Raw genomic sequence first — 20,528 nt, 5'->3', positions numbered from 1 at the left:
AAATTACAATTTTGCCCTTGGGATATGGTCATTTTGGTCACTTTTTTAATCTGATGATATATTTTGGGGAAATGAATGGCACTATTGCATAGAGCGCATCGATACAAGTTCGTAGACACGTAGTGCGCTCAAATCAGAGTTTTAACGAAGAGGTTATGGCCAACTGAAGTGCAGTGACACAACTGTAAATATTCCAAAAAGTCAAATTTTTAAGTGACCAATCAGATCTCTCTCTCTCTCTCTCTCTCTCTTCTGTTACAGCCACCACGACCCCAACGGCTTCCGACGACTATTCCCGCATCATTCGGCCGTCTCTCTCTCTCTCTCTCTCTCTCTTCTTATTTTATATAATTGATTATCATTGTATAATTAGTAGATATAATTCTAATTGATTACTATATCTATTTCGTTGTAAAGCACCCTTGTAAATTGTCACGACCCAATTTGAAAATAAGGAATATTCCCGAATTATGATGTGAGTCATACTATAGTCATAAGAATAAAATACTACAACCATGATATGATGAGAAATAAAGCCAAAAAAAAAATACAAATGTAACACCTCGACCCAATTTTAATTATTCGTTTAAGTTATTTAACTTATTTAATCATGAAATTACAATTTTGTCCTTGGGATATGGTCATTTTGGTCACTTTTTAATCTAATAGTATTTTGGGGAAATGAATGTCACTATTGCATAGAGCGCATCGAGTCCTCTTCCTTCACCGACCGATCCCCCACCCGTCGACGACCTGTGCTGGCCGGAATCTGCGAATGAACGACGGGAACTCACCGAAACTTCAAGGTTGCCGATCTCCCTCCTCAGGCCACCATTTCTATCGACCCAAGTATGGATCTTGAACCTCTCGAACTTTCTAGCTGCCTATTGGGTTGGATTAGATCGATTTGTAGTGTAGCCATCGGATTTTTGAGATTGAAGTTTTAGCCGATTTTCGGCCTCCATTTTCGGCCACTTCCAGCCACTTTTTGGGGTAGGTCCAAGAACAAAAGTGACTCCAAATATGGTTTTTTGCCTAGGGTAGGAGTTTGGAGCCGTGGTTTGAAGTTTTTCCGGTGAGCCGAAATCGCTTTAGACACCCATCGCTGCCTGCGCGTGCTGGGGCTCGTGGGTAAGGGTGGTGCAGTGGCACCATGTCTTGTTGCGATCCTTATGTTGTCACGAGCACGTAGGATTTCGTGGATCTTAATTTGGATTCCGTTTGAGCCCCGAACGGATTTTCCATATTGTGTGCTTCCCGGGTTCAATATTACTGAACCGTTGGATCGTGCTCAATTTCGGATATGTTGTTCCAAATAATTTCAGGATCGTGTAGGATTCGACGGATTGTGAATCGGAGTCCCGAATACTCCGAAATCGCGAATCCTGGGGCTAGGATTTGGAAAATTTATGATTTCACGATCACAGTCAAACCGATCGTCAGTTTCAGACCAAACTTTCAGGATATGATTCCTTAAACGTGAGGAACTCAAAGGAATTCTCAGATTGGTCATTGGAGGTCGTGGACCCCACGGGGTTCCGTCTCGACCAAGGTGGAAGTTTATCGCTTAATGAAGTCTCGAGTCTCTTTAGACTATTGTAAATATCTGAATTACCTAAGTGGGCAGGAAAATGATTTTAAAGTTAGTGCACGCACTTCTAGAAGTCGGGGGTCAGGGTTTTACTTAAAAAAGTTATACCGAGCGGTTTTATTAATTAAGCGTTCCTGATGGTTTACCCAGGCACCTAGGATCAGGCAGACCCGCAGGAGAGACCTTAGGGAGGTCTAACAAGTTCGGACCAGGAGTGAGTGGACTTTCTTCCATAAATGATTTTATATAAATGAGTTATACATGAGTTATATAAATGATTTTATATGAATGAGTTCACATAGATGATTTTATATTGGTTTTATATAAATGAATTTCATTATTTGATCTTGAATAAGTTTTATGAACTGCCTCTTTCGAGCATGATTTGTGCTGTAAAATGCTTTGATTTACATGTTGCGTAGTTACTGATGCCAAGTGATATAAAAAGCAGAGTTTGAGAATTTTACCAGAGGAAATAGCAATTAAAATTCAGATTTACTAAAATGCAGTTAGTTATCAAACTTTTCTAAAAATAGTTATTTCACAACCACCATGTACCCAACTATGGTTATTTTTACCCTCAGTTGGACCGATGTCCACAGACATCCAGTCCATTTTCAGTTTCGTCAATGCACTTGACATTGCCTCACGAGTTTCGGGGATACTCGGACCGTGAGTGCCAGGATTTGCGGCTCGGCAGACTTGGTGTCCCGAGACCTGCCAGGATTGCGGCTCGGCTGACTTTGTGTCCCCGAGACCTGCCAGGATTGCGGATCAGGCTGACTACGGTCCCCTGAATCCTGCTAAAGCGGCTCGAGTTCACTGTGTGTCACCGAGACCTGCCAGCGGATCAGGCTGACTATAGTCCCCTGTATCATGCCAGGATTTGCGGCTCGGATAGACTGTGTGTCGTCGAGACCTGCCAGGGGAATTGACGGATTTACAGGGGTACATCCGAGTGGTAGTTTTGATTGATTTCAGTGCTTTGATTAAAGTTTTGAGTACATTGCTTTTATGCAGGCTTGATTTCAGTACTTTCATGCAAATGTTGGATTTCAGTGCTTTTATGCAAGGATTAATTACGGTGATTTTATGTAAGTTTTCTCGATATTGAATATGTTTTATGTTTATCTATATCTATGTGAATGCTTTACATTTAGCATATTTTAAGCGCATTTTACATATCCAGTTTTTATTACTATTATTTTACAGTGGGGGTTATTATGTTCGCAAATTATTTTTTGGAACCCTATTTTTGTCCACTCACACTTTCAACTGTTTTGCGCCCCCAGGCTGTAGCGTGCACAAGACATCTACCACCGGGCCATCTTGACTTCCGCGCCTTCTGGATTGAAAGTGACGGTATGTAAACCAGTTAAGTGATCCGTAAATTCTCACAATTGCTCTGATACATTGCCCTAGAGCGAGAATGGAACTTTTGGCATGATTATTGAAATGCTGGCTGTTGGTTGTTTGGACAAGTATGCTCGTTTTGACAGGTGTAAGTTTTGGGATTGAACGAAATATAGGGGAAACTCTGCCGAAATTTCGGTAGAAGTCAAAGTCAAGATTTAAGAAAAAGGGCAAATGGGTCTTTTGTGCCTGACATTTGTCAAGTGTCGGACACGCACAAGGTTCGACTCGAATTCCAAAGCGGAATTTGATTCGGGTCCTGTGACATTTAGATAGAAAATTGGATGAAATTGCATGAAAACTAATGGTAGGGGCTAAATTGGCCATTAAAAATAATCCGAGGGTTAAATTGACTGAAAAAATAATTTAAGGCTGAGATTTCGACAATCAATATAATTTAAGAGAGTATTCAGCAATTTACCCTAATAATATATATATATATATATATATATATATATGTTGTTTTGGAAGTTGGGAGAGAAAGGAAGAGACAAAATGTGATTGTGTGATAAGAGGCGAAGTCAGGCAGCACGTTGAGGTGCAATGGCTCTTGATCTGTGCGGTTGAGGTCCAGGCCTTTTTTTTCCTTTTTTTCTTTTTCTTTTTTTCTGGTACCCATAACCCCAATCAAATTTTTAGAGTTTTGGGTTTGCTACCCACCCGTTTTGATTGGGTGCCCCTACTTATCTGAGGGTAGAGAGCGTGCCTTGTGCTACTTCAAAAGCATCACATCTCTTAGTGAACGGTCCAAGAGCATCACATCTTACATGAAAAGGATTTGTTCAAACAACCAATTTCTTTAATGTCCTGCTTAGTTATAAGTCCACATTACTAAGCTCGAAAGAAGGAAAAATAAAAAAAATAAAAAAAATAAAAAAAATAAAAAAAATAAAAAAAATAAAAAAAATAAAAAAAATAAAAAAAACCTACTCAGCAAGTGTAAGGTGTCATGTAATCTTTATAAGCATTTGTATTTTTGAGAGTTATTCCAATGTGGGACTTTGGCAATCTATCAATCTTATCATATTGCATCCCGCCCCCAACAATTTTCTTCAAAATTATTTCTGTAACTAGAAACTATATGTATTTCCTCCTCCTGTCTTCCCATCACGCAACTAAACAGTAAAAAGTAGAGTCCACATTACATACGAATTTAAACAAAAAACCGAATACAGGTTATGTTAATGTGGAAGCCGCCTGGTAGAGGGTGGCACTTGCATGAATGCTTCTAGAAAGATTGGTGTTGGTGGTGTGCTTAGGGATTGCTTTGGGGAGTGGTGTGGAGGTTTTGTTGTGAATTTGGGGAAGGGCATATTTTGGATGTTGAAACCTAGGGTTTGTTTTTTGGCCTCAGATTAACAGTGGAAAAGGGTTTCACTAAGATCCTCATAGGAATGGATTCTGAGAGTGCTGTGAATCTTTTCCAGCAAAGGGATTCTCTATGTTTTCATCCTCTATTTGCTTTGCTTTCAAACTGTGGGAAGATGCTTAGGCATTTTGAGAGTTGGAACATCCAGCATATTTTAAGAGAGAAGAATAGTTTGGCAGATTGCCTTGCCAAATGGAGCCATAATCTAGACTTGGATATCGGTTAGGCGTTCTGTTTTTTAGGAGATAGCTGATTATTTTTTGAGGGTCACTCGTGTCTATTTAATTTGTATTGGTTAGGTGTTCTGTTTTTTTGGAGCCCCCCAAAAACAGTTTATCCAAAAAAATCTTTTGTAAATGGACTTTGGGTGTGTTTCTCAAGTCTATTTCATATATAATTTTTTTTATAATTTGGGTCCCTATATTGAGTATAATAATAAATCTCCCATAATTGTTTTCAATTTTAAGAAAAAAAAATTTATTTTGAAATAAATCCCCAAAACCCGTCCCCTCCGTCCCCCCTCTCTCTCCCTCTCTCTACGATGACCTAAATACAGGTAAAGAACAAAGATTTCTTCTTGTCAATTTAGGTGTTCTATTATCTTGTTTCCTTTTTTATTGACGGTGTAAATACTGCCCTTTTTTATTCCAGGTATAAATAGGTTTTCTTGTCAAGCAAGACTGACTTATAAAACACTCTTGTAATCCTCTGTAAATTGCCTCATACTGTTCGACTTTTCTTGCTTTGATAATCTTGGGTTTAGGAAAAATTCAAATATTTTTCAGTGATCATGCCGTATCTTGTTCGTGAGAATCTATTCCTCGGCAACATCCGCGACGCGACAGAGGTTATCCGAAATGGCAGCAAAGAGATCACACATATTCTCTGTGCAATTCCCACAAAGGAAATCAAGGTCTATGATGCCGGGTCTGTTGGTGGGTCAGCTTCTGTTGGTGATGGGTCGATAAGCTTTCGTGCAGGCAAGGATTTGAAGCTGGAGAGGATGGGGGTTCCGCTAAGAGATAGGCACGATGAGAATTTATTGGATTATTTGGATGCGTGTGTGGATTTTATTGATAAGGGTAGAAAAAAGGGTTCTGTTTTGGTGCATTGCTTTGCTGGTGTTTCCAGAAGGTACATATTGCTTTCTCAGTTTATGATTTTTAGTTTTTAGAATAACAAGAGTCTACTAATAATGTCGAAATTATTCGGAACAGGCTTACATTCTGATAGCTTTTTCAGTTTTCTGAATTGTCAAGTTTAAAGTGTTTACACCGTTGTTTGCATTTGTTTGTTGCAGTGCATCTATCATTACAGCATATCTGATGAGAACAGAGCATTTATCACAAGAAGGTGTGAACAAATCATTGCTTCTTTAGTATCGCCAGTCTTCGTATATAACTACATGTTGCTGTTATATTTTTGGAATCCAAATAGCTGCTTTTGTTTCTTCAGTTCAGATAAAAATTAGTTTCACAAGCTTGTATGAGTTTAAAAACGGAAGATGATTTTGACACTCCACACTCATTTACTCTCTCACACAAGAAGAGTACCAAAATCATGTGGTCCTCTTTTGTGAAAGAGTAGCAGAGCGTGGGAGGTGATAGTTGGAGTACCAAAATCATCACCCTTCGAAGTATATGAATTCCTGAGCAATAGAATTGAAGAAAAGGCAGAGTGGGTTACAAATGCTTAACTGCTTTAGTCTTTCTCTTCCTCTTATGCAATCCTACAGATGCACTAGGATCCCTGAGGCAAAGCTGTGAATTTGTTTGCCCCAATGATGGTTTTCTACATCAGGTGATTCAAGGAACTCTTATGTAACATCTTGTACAAGGTTAGACTACTTTCTGCTAAGCCAGCCCATAGTGAATTTTACTCTTTTCTTTTCTCGTGTTGCAGCTCAAAATGTACGAGGAAATGGGCTTCAAGGTTGATCGTGCCAGCCCCATATATAAGTCTTTTCGCTTGAAAGTTTTGGGTACAGTTTTATTTTTTCTTCTCCATCTTGCCCTCCCTCTAAATTTATTGTTTTTCATTGAACATCTTGAATTCATGCTTTCATATTTTAGTTTTTCAAGTTTCGGTAATATACGAGATGATGAAAGTGCTCCATGGGACATAGAGAGTAGGCTATAATTCTTGCGCCGTTGACTGACTAGAAATTGTACGTAGGCTTTTCTTGAGTCTCATGATATTAGAGGCACCAACTCTTATCCCAGCTTTTTAATACCAACTGATGAGGCACATAATATGGTAGTCACTTACTGTTTGTAAATAAATGAGGCTCAAATTTATACAACTGAAGTACTACCACATCAGTTTGTATATGAGTTGGTGTGCCTAGGACTTTATGAAAAATTCATTGATAGGAAGGTATTAAGGAGCCATTGCTTACCAAATTGGTTGTATATCATTGAAGTAGGATGTGAGATGGTTGGTCCAGCTTTTGGTGGGTAATTGCTCAAAGAATGTTATTTTGAGAAGCGAGAGGGTTTGATTTGAGCATGGAGACACTGCTGGATTATGAGAAATCGCAAGCTTCCAAGGTTCTGAAAGGAACTCAAAAATGCCAAAGGTTTAGAATTCCAGAAACAAGATTGTCTCAATTTAGTTCACTCTATTTATACATGATAGAATCTCGAGAAAACCGTATAGAGTTAAATTGTAGCACTCAGAATAAAAATAATCTCACTTGTCAAATTAGCTTAGGGAAACTAACACAAAAAATGGCTACGGTATCCGTGAACTATACTTCCCAATCTGTTTTTTAAATTGTTTGCCATTCTCCTCTACCTTACATAACATTTTAGCAGAAGAGAAAAAGAAAAAGAAAAAGAAATGCTTACCAGAACAGCAGTGACAGCTGTGAAGGGTGTGGCAACTGCATGGCAAATGTTCTTGATGTTTATTACTATGTGAAAAGTTGTTTGTCTCAGCATAGGAGACATTATAAGTTATGCCTACTCATTTTCACTGGAGGTTTCAAATTGAGTGGCAAATGTGAATTTCTGTTTTCGCTGCTATAATAGAAATATTTTATCCATCCTTTCAGGTGAATCTTATCATCATGGGGATAAAATAGACAGTTCTAAATTTGGGGCAGATCCTGGGTTGCCTGGTGAAGTTGCCTCTGGAGTAAAAACAGCTCAAAATGGAGGAAAAACTGGTACACCAGCATTCCGCTGCAAGAAATGCCGAAGAATTGTTGCATTGCAGGACGATGTTGTGGATCACATTCCAGGCGAGGGTGAGAAATCGTTTGAGTGGCGAAAGCGAAAAAGTAGCAACTTGTCGCGAAAAAGTAGCAACTTGTCTGAGGATTCTGAATGTTCATCCATTTTTGTTGAGCCTCAAAGGTGGATGACAGCAGGTAACTGTGTCATATTTATAACTGTATGGCTTACCATTTCCATTGCAGTAATAGTTAATCATGCAACAGAGCTCTCTTGTCAAAAGAGTTTCCTTGGGTTATTTGATTTGATTGTTATAATATAAATGCTCTACAGTTGTTTAACTGGGATATTATATGATCAAATTGTCACTTGAGATTACATGTCAACTGCGAATTGGTTTTTCTTGTTGACCAGTTAATCCAGTGTGTTGACAAATGATGGTATTTTAAACATTGAAAAAAGTATCGAATATAGACTTTGACACCCAGACAGAATCCACATCCTTTTCACATTCCTATTTTTGGACCTATAGTGCTTTTCTTAATCTTTTCCTTTACTTTTCTTCAGCTGATTTTGGTTTCCTTATACCTTAATTTGAATGAAGTAAAAGTTATTTCATTTGGAGCATCTTTCGTTCTCAGTGATTTGTCATGGAAACATGATATAATTTAATCTTTCATATGTTTTCTTATTACACAGTTGATGAAGGAGCACTGGAGGGCAAGGGCAAGTTGTCATGTGCACATTGTGAAGCTCGCTTGGGTTACTTCAATTGGTCAGGCAGCCAATGCAGTTGCGGGAGTTGGATCACTCCTGCCTTCCAGCTTCATAGAAGCCGTGTGGACGTCAGCACTGTCTAATATCTGTCAAGGCAATGCTTCAGTTGAGCCCCTATCAGGATAAAGTATCCAAAACCCCTCTAAGCAATCGATGAAAAGGATGCCAAGTTTATGGAGTTTCTCATACTGTGTACCCAGATCAAAATTGAGCAGCTGCAGCTAGAGAAAATGCTTCCTTGATCCGTGTTATATGAGATTTTGGGGATTCGGGTTTTGTTTTTCTCATTTTCCAATGCAAACTTAGTTTAGGTGTTGAAAATATCGTTCTGCATAACAGGATAAGTTGTTATAGGATAAGTTGAGTTTTGACCATATAATATGAACAAAATCCCTGATTGGGAAAGTAATTAATCTTTCATCTGTTATATGGCAATTGCATTTGATCATTGACAAGTTCTATGACAATCAGCCACAAGTACCGGTTTCCTTTTAGTGTTTTTTTTATAGTTTTTATGTATATTTTTTTATTTAAAGAAGTATTAGTTATTGTTATAGGCTATGCCGAATGAAACTGTATTGAATTTGTGTCTCATGTTCTTCAGTTTATGAGATTTACAAAGGTATGCACATCTAAGAAAATTTAGTTATACCAGTGAAGTGAAACAATATACTGCAACTGTACATCGACAAATTTGTTCAAATGTCTTTCCTGGCGTGCATATGAAAAGCAATTTAAATGGATCTCAAGAACGATGGTTCTTGTAGATAACTCCCAACGCAAAAACAAAAATAAAATAAAATAAGAACTTTTATAAGAATAAAAGGATCAAAATTGGTGAAGATGTTGCAATTGATGGAAGAAAAACAAGTACTTTTGTATAAGAATAAGAGGTTCACGATGGGAGGAGCTGGAGAGAGTGATTGTGTGATTGAGCTACCACCATGCCTCACCTCAGGTTTTTTAGGAGGATGATGCTGCAGCTTCTGTTGGGGGCCTAATAGTTTTTAGATGAAGAGAACAGAAAAGAAGGAAGATTAGTATTATGAGTAGAAGAATGTGTTTTTTTAGCACAAAGCTTAAACATGATTTTAGGCCCTCATTAAGTAAATTTGTGGTCGTCTTAGTTTCCCTACAAGTACTAGACTCTTCACTGTCTTAAGTTCAATTCTTTTATTTTAGGGTAGAGAAGAATGAGAGCACACCTCCTCCAATTGATTTTGAGAAAAGTTTTACAGGAAGGCCTGAGGGTGTCCAAAAGAAACTTCCTTCATCGAACTATGGAGGTGAGAATGAGAGGCTATCAAGAATGGCTCTCAGGCTTCTGCAAGAAGTGCTACTGTTGACGACTGTAAAGCACAAAATACCACATTCACAACTGATGACAAGAGTACTGAACGTTGTACTTTAGCTGAAGGAACAGAGGAAATGACTGATACCCAATGCAATACTCAACTTGCTGATCGTACAGTGAGTTTTTTTTATTTTTTCATTATTTCTTTAGAGTAGGCCACTCGTCTTATTGGTGTATTGATGACGATAAGAAAAAGGGCAACTAGTAAGATGGACATCCAGTTGGAAGAAGGAAAAAGGAAGGACCCTTCACTTCGTTTCACACTGTTGAAACTAAACTGAAAATTATGCAATATCTGATTTATGCACAATTCTTGCAGGAATTATAGGGAGTTTAGTAAGATATACAACCAGTTATTTTTTTTCTCTTCAAATGTAGCCATTGAGAAATAAAGAGGCGAAGTTGTAGACAATCTAACTAACTATATTTCTAACAAGAATTTTATTGTTTGACAGGTACCAGAGACGGATTTGAAACCCGTACCATCTGCAAGGGATGTAAAAGATTTTGGCTTGGACCCAATTCATAGTGATGAGGAAAGCCCTTCAATGTGGCCTTCAGAATTCAACAGGCTGCAAAGAGAGATCATTGAACTTTGGGAGGCCTGCAATGTGTCATTGGTTCACAGGACTTCTTTCTCCTATTTAAAGGTGATCCGAGTGATTATATTTACATGGAGGTTGAGCACAGGAGATTGTCCTTCCTCAAAGATACGTTTGCTCGGGGCACAGGAGATTGGCAAACCTACAGTGGAGTGACACAGATAGTATTTTTATTTGATTAAGAATTGGTAAGCATGATGAAAATCCTATCAATCTCTTTGGCCTGCCATCATTTGATGTCATTGCTATACGGGGCTGTAGTTGGTTCCCACCTGTTTTCTTTAACATGTGTTTTTGAAGAACTGATGAATAAAAAATCTGAGTCTTGACCTATATTTGCTTGGTCCATATGGTATCTTTTGTGGCTTGTTTCAAAAGACGTTTTATGTGGGAAGTGTAGGGTTTCCTCCAAACAATTTAAAACAAGGTCACAAGAAGACTGATGCCTCTCCATATTGCTGTGCAAGATATCCATCATTAAAGCTAGAAGTTGTGGTCAACTTGATATATTGATTGTGCTTTCTGTATGTAATTATATTTGTATTAAACTAATGTTCTATTTTCATTTTTCTTATCAGAACTTTTTGTATTCCACTAAGGATGAGAATTCCCAGTTGAAAGCCATTGATTTTGGCTTATCAGATTTTGCCAAACCAGGTTTGTCCTTTTTTGAATAATCCAGCTCTCTGTTATTATTCATGTCTCAGTCTTTTGGAGTTTGGAGTGGGATTTTAATACTCATTCTGGCTTACAGATGAGAGGCTTAATGATATTGTTTTTCAGACAAGAAAGGATCCTGCATGAAACATGAACAGGAAAAACTGTACTCCGTCCTCTTACATACGAGAACCATGGAGAAGAAAGAAAAAACATAGAAAAGAAATTTCCAAGGTAAGCACAATGAAGATTTTCAGAGATTGCCATTTGCGACGACTCGAGAATCATGTGACAGAATTAAAAGTAAAGAACATGGAGAAACCTGCTTGATCAAATTGTGAAAAGACCAGAAACAAAATATTTAAAGGTCAAAACATATTAAAGAGAAAATCCTGCTTTCCATTAGGGGAATTTATATTTTTATTTGGTGATCTTTTAAGAGGTCAGCAAATCTGCCGGCCTCTGTTTTGTGCTTCTTTGCCCAGTTTTGAATATTCACTTGAGTTAAAAAACAGTATGTTTAAAAAAATAAAATTTTGAGTGAAGAGAATAACATATATTTTCAATAATGTTGAAGAATCAGCTGGAACAGTTTTTGGTCCTGAACCTCTCAACTCATTCTCTACTATCTAGTCAATTCTCTTTGCAAATGCTTCACCGATGCTTTATCCGACATGACTACATTATGCTGTGCATTTGTTGTCGCTTCTTTAGAACACAGCTTGCAAACAGGAGGGTATTTCTTGATTGTTTAACATTGCTATGTGCAGGACTCATGGTACAAATTATGGCAGTTCTAGCATTAATTCCTCCCAAGGAGGACTGCAGAATGCGGGTTAGCTTCGAATCTCGGAAAGGAACATGCCCATTTCTTTCCTTGCTGCATGAGTTGTGTTTACACCATATTCAACCGAATACATTCGGCACTGGGAATCAACACATGGACCGCGCAAGTCTGTTGAAGATAACATCAAAGACACAATGGTGCCCCTTCGATGACTACAGAATCTAGGACCGCGAACACGTGTCACCTCCACAACAGTTTGCACAAAGTCCCACATCGAAACTTCGTGCAAAATTTTCATTTTCACTTCCCTATAAATAGGGAACAATGCCCAAGTAAAAAGGGTAACTACTTTCCGACCTTTACTGTTATTTTGCCAAAATTACCACATATAACTGACTTAAGCATTGGAGAGCCTTCGGTAGGTACCACACCTGTATCCGAAGTTTGACGACTACTTCTTCTCTATTTCCTTCTGCAGGATCTCTCAGTGCTGAAGATTCGCAATCTCATCCCCCTGCCAAAGGTCTAACACTCTCTACATAAGTTGACCCCACCAAAAAAAGCATCAACAGTTTGGTGCTGTCTGTGTGAAGCTACTTTCGAATCCCACCTCTCTACCAATCTCGCTGGCTCCATCTCCCATCCGACCCTGTCGTCTCTTCTACCCCTCACACTCCGCTATGTCAAGTGAAGCTAGCCTTGATACCCAACACCATACCCCTCATGGGGATTCATCCCGAAAGAAACCTTTAGCCGATGAGCACCTCCAGGCCGAAGTGGAGCTCCTTCATGCCAATATCACAAAGATGACAGAGAACTATGAACACCTTCGTACCAAGAATGTCGAATTGAAGCACAACTACAGAACCTTGAAACGTAATTAGGAAAACACTCACCACCAATTCACCCAGCAGGGACCTCACCCAAGGTGTTGAACGCACTCAACCAAACCAACCAGTTGTCTCCTGCCATAGTGCGCTGATTCAGTCTAGGCCTGACAAAGGCAAAGGCCACATTCATCCAAAAACGACCAAGTCGCAGCTTCTCCATATCTCCCCACCAAGGGGTCGGCCTCATGCCCCAACCAATGTCTACAAGGATTGCAGGGACCGCATCTAGGAGCTTCAGTCAAAGCCCATCCTTATTCCTGTCGACCTCAATGACCCACGGGTGGCACACCTAGGCCTCCTTACCGAAGCCCACCCGCTTACCAACCCAGGAGAGAGTTGGCGACTCGAACGATTGGGAACCTTACCACCCTGAGGACTGGGAGTCTTACCATTCTGAAGCTTTCAAGAAGTGGGAAACTTATCCACCTCCACCCAACCAACACAGCAAGCCTTCGGCACCGATGCCCTTCACCATGCTAACCCTGTTATGTGACTCCTCTTCGAAAAGGCCCCATGTCTCGAGAACGGCAATATCGTAGCCATCAGCCTCTCTAGACAAAGCCACGCCCTGACCCCTTCAATGAGCGTATCCTTAACTATCGTCAAGAGAAGGGCTTTCAGTCACTTCGCATCGCCGTCTACACTGGTAAGAACGATCTCCTAACCCACATCCATTCTTTTCAGTCTACCCTAGGCTGCAAGGGTCTCGGTGATGAGGGCATATCCCTCATTTTCCCCTCTACCCTCAATGGTGCCGCTTTGAACTGGTTCTACAGACTAAACCCTAGCACTATCAACTCCTTCGACAACTTGAAGCAGACTTTCCTCGACTATTTCATGATTCAGACTGATCTACTATACTCGACGGATGACCTATATATGCTTCGGCATGGTGAAGATGAACCCCTATGGGGTTATGCCCCTCGATAGAGCCATGAGTATTCCCGCTACCCCGAGATAAACAATCGTGCTGCCTTTAATTCTTGCTTTATTTATCGATTTGATTTATTTTATCGCACTTTAATTCTTGTCTTTACGTTTAAATGCACATTTAGCTTAATTGCACTATTTTTACTTAAAACCCTAAAATCACAAAAACATTCGTACAAAGCCTAACCATCCTCAAGCCCGAGGAAGTGAAAGAACCTAGGCCAAGATGAAGTTCCATGCTTGACCGATCAATCATCTGATTAGAAGTTAGAAGCGCGACATATCCATCTACTCACATTTCATTCAAGCCCAAATTTGTGGCTTGGTGGTGGCATGCCCAATACTCAAAAAAGAAGAAGGACCAAAAGTTCCTTCTGTCGGCCGCCTTGGCCGAAAAGAGGGAAACAATATAAGAGGATCAAAATCGGAGGAGAGAAAAAGTGACTATGTGATGAGGTCCAATCTCAAGGAGGACACTGAGGGCTAGTCTGGCATTACTGTGCCTTTAGAAAAACTACTTATACCATGTTGCGAGAATAAATAGCTGTGAAGTGAAGCAACTAAGGGCCAGTTTGGCGTTGCTATGCTGTGAAAATAATTACTTTGAGATTTATTGTGAGAGAAATCAGCTATAAAGGAAAATAGTTTAGCGTTTGGTAATCTATATTTGTAAAAGTGCTGTGAGTATGAAAAGAAGTGTCAAAGAATGGTAAACTTTTGTATAGAATTGCTGTGACAATGTATAATGACAAAAAAAACATATGATGATGAAAGTTTTTAAAAAAAAACTAAAATTATCATTAAAAAATAAATAATGCATAATTTAAGTTTCTTTTGCTGTTTGGTCCAATCAGATCTTGGACCTTCAGTTTTTTCAATCTCAATTTTGTTGAAGTGAAAGGTTCATGCTTTGTTGGGTAATTTCAATACCCAAGAGGAACAACAATCAAATGTGAAGGAATAGAGCATGAAAAGGAGAAGGATAGAGCGTGTAATTTGATGAAACAAATAAGGACAATATGGGAAATCTGAAAACTCCTTCACTCCGCATGCTTCTTCGCGCAGCAGTTTTTAAAAGCAGCCTCTCACTGGCTTTTAAAAACTGCTACACATGACCCCTAATTTTGAAAAAAATGAGCTTTTTTCTTTTTTATCAAACAACAAACCTTTTAAAAAATTACATAAAAAAGCTACTTCTAAAAGAAGCATAGCAATCCCAAATTAAGCCTATATATTTGCTAAAAGTAAATAGAGACTATCTGATTAATTCATATAAAAGACTTCAAATTTTGTTTGTGATGACGATATTATAACTTTGAACGACGAGGAAGAATATTTCATACAAGGGTTGGATAGCACAAATCCTTGTGATGCTCATCTCTAGGAAATTATATCAAGACTAAAGACAAAACTAAGGAAAGCATGAGTTTAACTCTAGCATTTGTCTGCACATAACCTTTTTGCCATCAACCTAGTAAACCCATTTTTGGAAAAGGCTATGTATAGCCTAAAAGCTGTATTGATTTAATGTCATCTTCTTCCTTGCCAATATACATTTATGGTATACAGAGTTTTGTCATGTCCAGTTTCCTTGAAATATTAGTACAAAAGAAATATACGAGAACCAGGGTTGTGGGTTGACATGATAAAACAACCCAAAACAAAACATAATTTTAATTATTTCTAAGTCCTGACAAACGCTGGGAAAAAATTCATTCAAAAACAAATATCAAGGTTTACATCTAGGCCTCATCGTTTGGCTCGCAGGTTCATAGGCCGATGGGGGCCTGCCTGGCTGATTGAAAAAAAGCCTGGCCTGGCCTGTTATGGGCTTTGAGATGGCCCTGCCCGTCTTGGGCTGGGCTAGGCTTGGGCTTCTGTGTCTGAAGCCCAGTTCGGTTAAGCCCAAGAAAGCCCAGCCCAGCCCGCCTACAAAACCCCGGCCTTTTAGGCCCGCATACATATATAATTATGTATAAATAAGAGTTTAGGTTTAGGATTATATCACTTAAATCACATATATAATTTGTTTCATTTCATTTACTTTTCTTTATTCATTCCTAGTTTATAATTGGATGATTAGCACGTTAATTTGTGTCAATTATTAATTCGACAATTATATATATATATATATATATATATATATATAAGATGAACAACATATCACATCACCAAATATAATTATATCACGAAACATAATCGTACCACCAAATATAATCATGCTTTTCTTGAACACATCACAAAATATTTGCATATTTATTCATACCATCATTTTAAAAATAAAAAAAATTTGATACTTATTATTTTTTTAAATGTATTATGGTCTAATTATGTAATAACCTCAAAAATCATACTTGGTTTTATTATTTTTGTGGAAAATCTTATTAAGTTGTGTGACTTTATTGGGTGTATTATGAATTTGGTTTGATGTGAAAATATTGGAATTAAGTGAGTTTAATCTCAAATTTGGACTAAAATGCCCTTATGATTAAGTTTATGTTTTTATTTTTAATGAAGTAGGCTCATTTAGGCCCGGTCCGATGGGCTTTCTCAAGTCCGGCTCATGAGTCGGGCTTGGGTTTTGAATTTTCTAAAAAAACCCGACCTGGGCCAGCTTGATATTTTCTCTCTCCTCTTTAAAGCCCGGCCCAATCTGGCCCCAAGCCCATTAAATTTGGGCTGAGCTAGCCCAGCTCGGCCCATTGACGAGCCCTAAGAGCAGCTACGTAGAATGAAGAATAAATAGTAAAAGGGATAAAGAAATAGAAATTAAACAATATACAGTTTTCGAGCCTCTTGCTGCTCGGCCCAACAAATTATGCAGACATGTTAACTTACACCACCAAACCAATTGAAGGACAAGTCAAAGTGGGAAATTTAGAGTAGGTTTTCTAAATAAAGGCACCTCTCCATCCATGACACACTAGTAGTAGTATATGATAAGAATGGTTTGAAAACAAGAGTTCATGAAGGGGGTTAAAATAAATTTGAGCATAAACATGCATGTGAATTGCGATTGTAAATTGTTAAACGTTGCTCTCAATCTCAAAGTTGTCATCAATTGTTAATATCGAATTTTCCAGCTTTAGAAAGTCCCACCACCTAATTCCCTATTCTTTTTTGGTCGTTTGAGTGAGGTGAGGACTAAGTCACCAAGTGTTACATTGTGTTAATTGTTAAACGTTGATCAGTAAATTGGTTTGGTTACATTATGTCCATTGATAGCATCTCCAAGCACTTAATCAAATCAAGCTAGGCCTCATCATTTGGCCCGCGGGCTCATGGGCCGATGGGAACCGCCCGGTCCATTGAAAAAAAGTCCGGCCCGGCCCGTTATAGGCTTTGATGTGTCTGAAGCCCGGCCCGGCCCATAGGCCCGACCCAATTAAACCCAAGAAAGCCCAGCTCGGCCCACCCACAAAAGCCCGGCCCTATAGGCCTGCATACATATATAATTATATATAAATAAGAGTTTAGGTTTAGGATTATATCACTTAAATCATATATATAATTTGTTTCATTTCATTTACTTTTCTTTACTCATTCCTAGTTTATAATTGGTTGATTTGCACGTTAATTTGTGTCAATTATTAATTCAATAATTATATATATATAAGATGAACAACATGTCACATCACCAAATATAATCATATCACGAAAAATAATCGTTCCACCAAATATAATCATGCTTTTCTTGAACGCATACCAAATATTTGCATATTTATTCATACCATCCTTTAAAAAAAAATATTTTTTTGATACTTATTATTTTTTAAAACGTATTACAGTCTAATTATGTAATAACCTCAAAAATAATACTTGGTTTTATTCTTTTTGTGGAAAATCGTATTAAGTTGTGTGACTTTATTGGGTGTTTTATGAATTTGGATTGATGTGAAAATATTGGAACTAAGTGAGTTTAATCTCAAATTTCGACTAAAATGCCCTTATGATTAAGTTTTTGATTTTTTTTTTTTTTTGGATGAAGTAGGCCTGTTTAGGCCCGGCCCAACCAGATGGGCTTTCTCAAGCTCGACCCATGGGTCTGGTTTGGGTTTTGAATTTTCTAAGAAAACCCGACCTGGCCCGACCCGGTATTTTCTCTCTCGTCTTTAAATCCCGGCCCAACCCAAGCCCATTAAATTTGGGTCGGGCTAGCCCGACCTTACCCATTGACAAGCCCTATTTACATCTTCTGCTAGGATATCAAATAACCATTTTGTATCCACATGTGCTTTATTACACCTTGTTCAACTAGGTAACACTCTGTTTCACATGTGCAACTTGTTAGTGCTCTACGATCTTTTATGCAGATAAGTACGAATGGCTGAGACAAAATCAAGGACAACATCTTTCACTTTGTCAAGGAAGTGAAAATAGGCATGTTTTCAAAACCTCTTCACGGCAAAAGTCCCAAAAACTCCCCAGAATCCTGCACAGAAACCTATCACCATGCTGATGATGAATTGTAGCTTTTCAAGTTTACTATCATCATCCTCTCCTCCATCTCCACTTGGAATTTGAGGTGCTTCTTTATTGTCTTGGCAACCAATTGGTAATAGACACCCGCTAAGACTGGCATTGCCCTCATAAATTGATGGGTCAACAAAGGTCTGAAACTGGTTACCCGTTGCAATTTTCCAGGACAAGTTATTGTATGACAGGTTCAGATGATTCAAAAATGTTGCAGAAACCATGCTCTGTGGAATTGAACCTAAAAGTTTGTTCATTGATAGATCAAGAATTTCTACCAACCCCAAGTTTCCCATATTTGCTGGGATATTTCCTGTCAAATGATTCATGGACAAATTTAAGGTGCCCAACTTTATTAGGCTTGTTATCCCCACAGGAATCTCCCCTGACAAGTTATTGTCCGAGAGATCAATGCTATAAACAAGGTAAAGGATGGAGTCATATACAAGCACTCTTCCTTTTGACACCACCCCCAATCTTCCCTGGTAACCGTAGACTTCTATACCTATGTCTTTGACCTCATATTTCAAGCCACTCAAATTATCTATGCAGTGGGGAATATTTCCGGAAAGATTGTTGTGTGATAAGTCCAATATATGGAGAGTGGAAAGGCCACATAATTGTAAAGGGATGCTTCCAGTAAATGAGTTGTTCCTCAAGCATAGAATCTTTAAAGAAGGCATGCTTTCTCCGATGGAAGCCGGAATCAGTCCAGAAAACTTGTTATCACCAAGATCAAGAATCCTCATGTCAGAACAGTTTTTCAAGGAAGGAACTTCACCTGACAAGTTGTTGCTAGAGACGATCAAATATTTGAGCGAAGTAAGAGAGCCTAAGGTTCTTGGGATTTTACCAGTGAGACTGTTGCTTGACATGTCTATAGCAAGCAAAAATGGTATATTGTTCCAAAAATGAGGAATCTCACCAGACAAGTGGTTATTTGAGATAACCATGGTTGTTAATTGGCTTAAATTACCAAAGGACAGGGGAATGCTTCCGCTCAAAGAGTTTCTAGAAATGTCTAGATGTGTCAAATGGGGCATCACTTGACCAATGTTATGAGGAATTGGCCCTGAAAATAGATTATCGCTAAGATACAGCACGGTAATGTTTGAGGACCAGAGTGGGAGTGGGCCCTCATAGCGATTTGAACTCAAATCAACAATGGAATTACAGCTGAATCTTAATGAATTGGGCACCCTGCCACTTAGTTGATTAAAAGCGATATCTAGAGCATCTAATTGCAAAACCAACTGCCAAAACCAATCCGGTGTCGTGTCTGAAATCCTAGAGTTACGAAGTACCACGTTGGTCAACTCAGTCTGATTTCTAAGCCATGTAGGAAATTTGGGACCCAGTTGGCATGATCTAATGTACAAGCTTCTTAATTTGAAAGGAGGTATCCAATCAGAACTTATGTTGAAAACCAAAGAAATTTTGGGGAATTGTTTTCAATTGATAATCTTCTCAGGCCTCCAAGTTTCGCGAAATGAGCTTCTGTAATGGCACCTTCCCATGTGTTGCCATAGATATCAAATGAAACCAGTGATGAGAGCTCCCCAAGACTTTCTAGGATGATCCCACTCATTTGGTTCCATGCAAGGTCAAACTCTTCCAAAGATGTTAAATTTCCAATCGATTTTGGAATTGAATCCTGAAATGAGTTATACGACAAGTCGAGGTATCTCAAGCTTTTAAGATATCCCAAAGAATCAAGCAGTTTTCCTGTCAAATTGTTATCTGTCAAATCCAACATCTCTAGTTCAGTGAGATTGAACAACCAAGGAGGTATTGTGGAGGTGAATTTATTCTTAGAGAGATCAAGAACTAAAAGGGATGTGAAATTGATGGAAGGAAGAGTGAGAGGAAGCATGGGAAGTCTACAAGAGGGCAAATGCAATTCAACAAGTGAAGTGAGCATATTAACAGTGGGAAGCCAATAGGATGTAGCCATGGCAAGGTTCACTCCTTCCAAGTTAAGGTACTTTAAGGAAGAAAGAGTTGCAAGCCACTAAAGGTCAGTCTCAATTGGGTGACTAAAGTCATTACCAAGATCAAGATAAAGCAACCTTGAGAGATTTCCAAGATTGTGGGGAATGATTCCAGGCATATTGCATTCTCCGAAGTTGTTTTATGCAGTTCCCATGTATTAAGGAGCTTGATTGATTCTTGTCTGGTGCATAAGTCAGTGTCTCTGTTTCCTCACATGTATTATAAAACCTCTTGTATCAAATTAATTCAATACAAATAGATTATATTAAGTTGAAAGTAGCAATTTCAGTCAAAAGAATACTTGCGTCGCATATTTTTCAAATAATCTATTAGAGGTGTAGGGTTTAGGGTTTATAAGTTTTTTATGTAAAAACCTAAGTTGCACGGACACGGCAATAAGATGGAGTTTCTGCGTCCTCCGACACTAGGACAAGGCACGGACACGCGTCGGACATGGTCAACGCCTTGGACACATTCAAGACACTCATGAGTCAAACTATGGTCAAACACGGCTCGG

The 20,528-nt window shown here is 38.6% G+C and overlaps 2 protein-coding genes and 1 long non-coding RNA gene across 8 annotated transcripts; 2 read left to right on the top strand and 1 right to left on the bottom strand.

Annotated features, from left to right (window-relative positions):
* Positions 1–4,857: 4,857 nt before the first annotated feature.
* On the top strand, positions 4,858–8,820 carry LOC117613284 (dual specificity protein phosphatase 12-like). Of its 6 annotated transcripts, XM_034341905.1 has the most exons (8): positions 4,877–4,929; positions 5,025–5,507; positions 5,674–5,726; positions 6,109–6,173; positions 6,276–6,354; positions 7,429–7,746; positions 8,117–8,189; positions 8,266–8,373. In XM_034341905.1, the coding sequence occupies exons 2-7, from the start codon at positions 5,164–5,166 to the stop codon at positions 8,140–8,142; spliced, it is 885 nt and encodes a 294-aa protein (XP_034197796.1). In that variant the 5' UTR covers positions 4,877–4,929; positions 5,025–5,163; the 3' UTR covers positions 8,143–8,189; positions 8,266–8,373. The 6 variants fall into 6 exon arrangements, with proteins under 6 accessions (XP_034197791.1, XP_034197794.1, XP_034197796.1 ...); XM_034341900.1 differs by lacking the exon at positions 8,117–8,189 and having other exon boundaries at positions 4,858–4,929; positions 5,130–5,507; positions 8,249–8,820; XM_034341903.1 differs by lacking the exon at positions 8,117–8,189 and having other exon boundaries at positions 4,874–4,929; positions 5,159–5,507; positions 8,249–8,820.
* Positions 8,821–9,429: 609 nt separating this feature from the next.
* Positions 9,430–11,145, top strand: LOC117613287. Its single transcript, XR_004583703.1, has 3 exons — positions 9,430–10,470; positions 10,861–10,939; positions 11,066–11,145. It is a non-coding gene; the product is annotated as an uncharacterized LOC117613287 (long non-coding RNA).
* A 6,789-nt stretch (positions 11,146–17,934) lies between these two features.
* On the bottom strand, positions 17,935–19,973 carry LOC117613285 (receptor-like protein EIX2). Its single transcript, XM_034341906.1, has 2 exons — positions 19,447–19,973; positions 17,935–19,306 (listed from the first exon to the last, which is right to left on the bottom strand). Exons 1-2 carry the CDS (start codon positions 19,971–19,973, stop codon positions 17,935–17,937), a joined length of 1,899 nt encoding a protein of 632 aa, XP_034197797.1.
* Positions 19,974–20,528: the final 555 nt, after the last annotated feature.

The sequence above is a fragment of the Prunus dulcis genome, unplaced genomic scaffold (assembly GCF_902201215.1).
Source record: "Prunus dulcis unplaced genomic scaffold, ALMONDv2, whole genome shotgun sequence".
Lineage (NCBI taxonomy): Eukaryota > Viridiplantae > Streptophyta > Magnoliopsida > Rosales > Rosaceae > Prunus > Prunus dulcis.
Note: the sequence above shows the minus strand (reverse complement) of the source record. Positions and strands in the feature narration are given on the sequence as shown.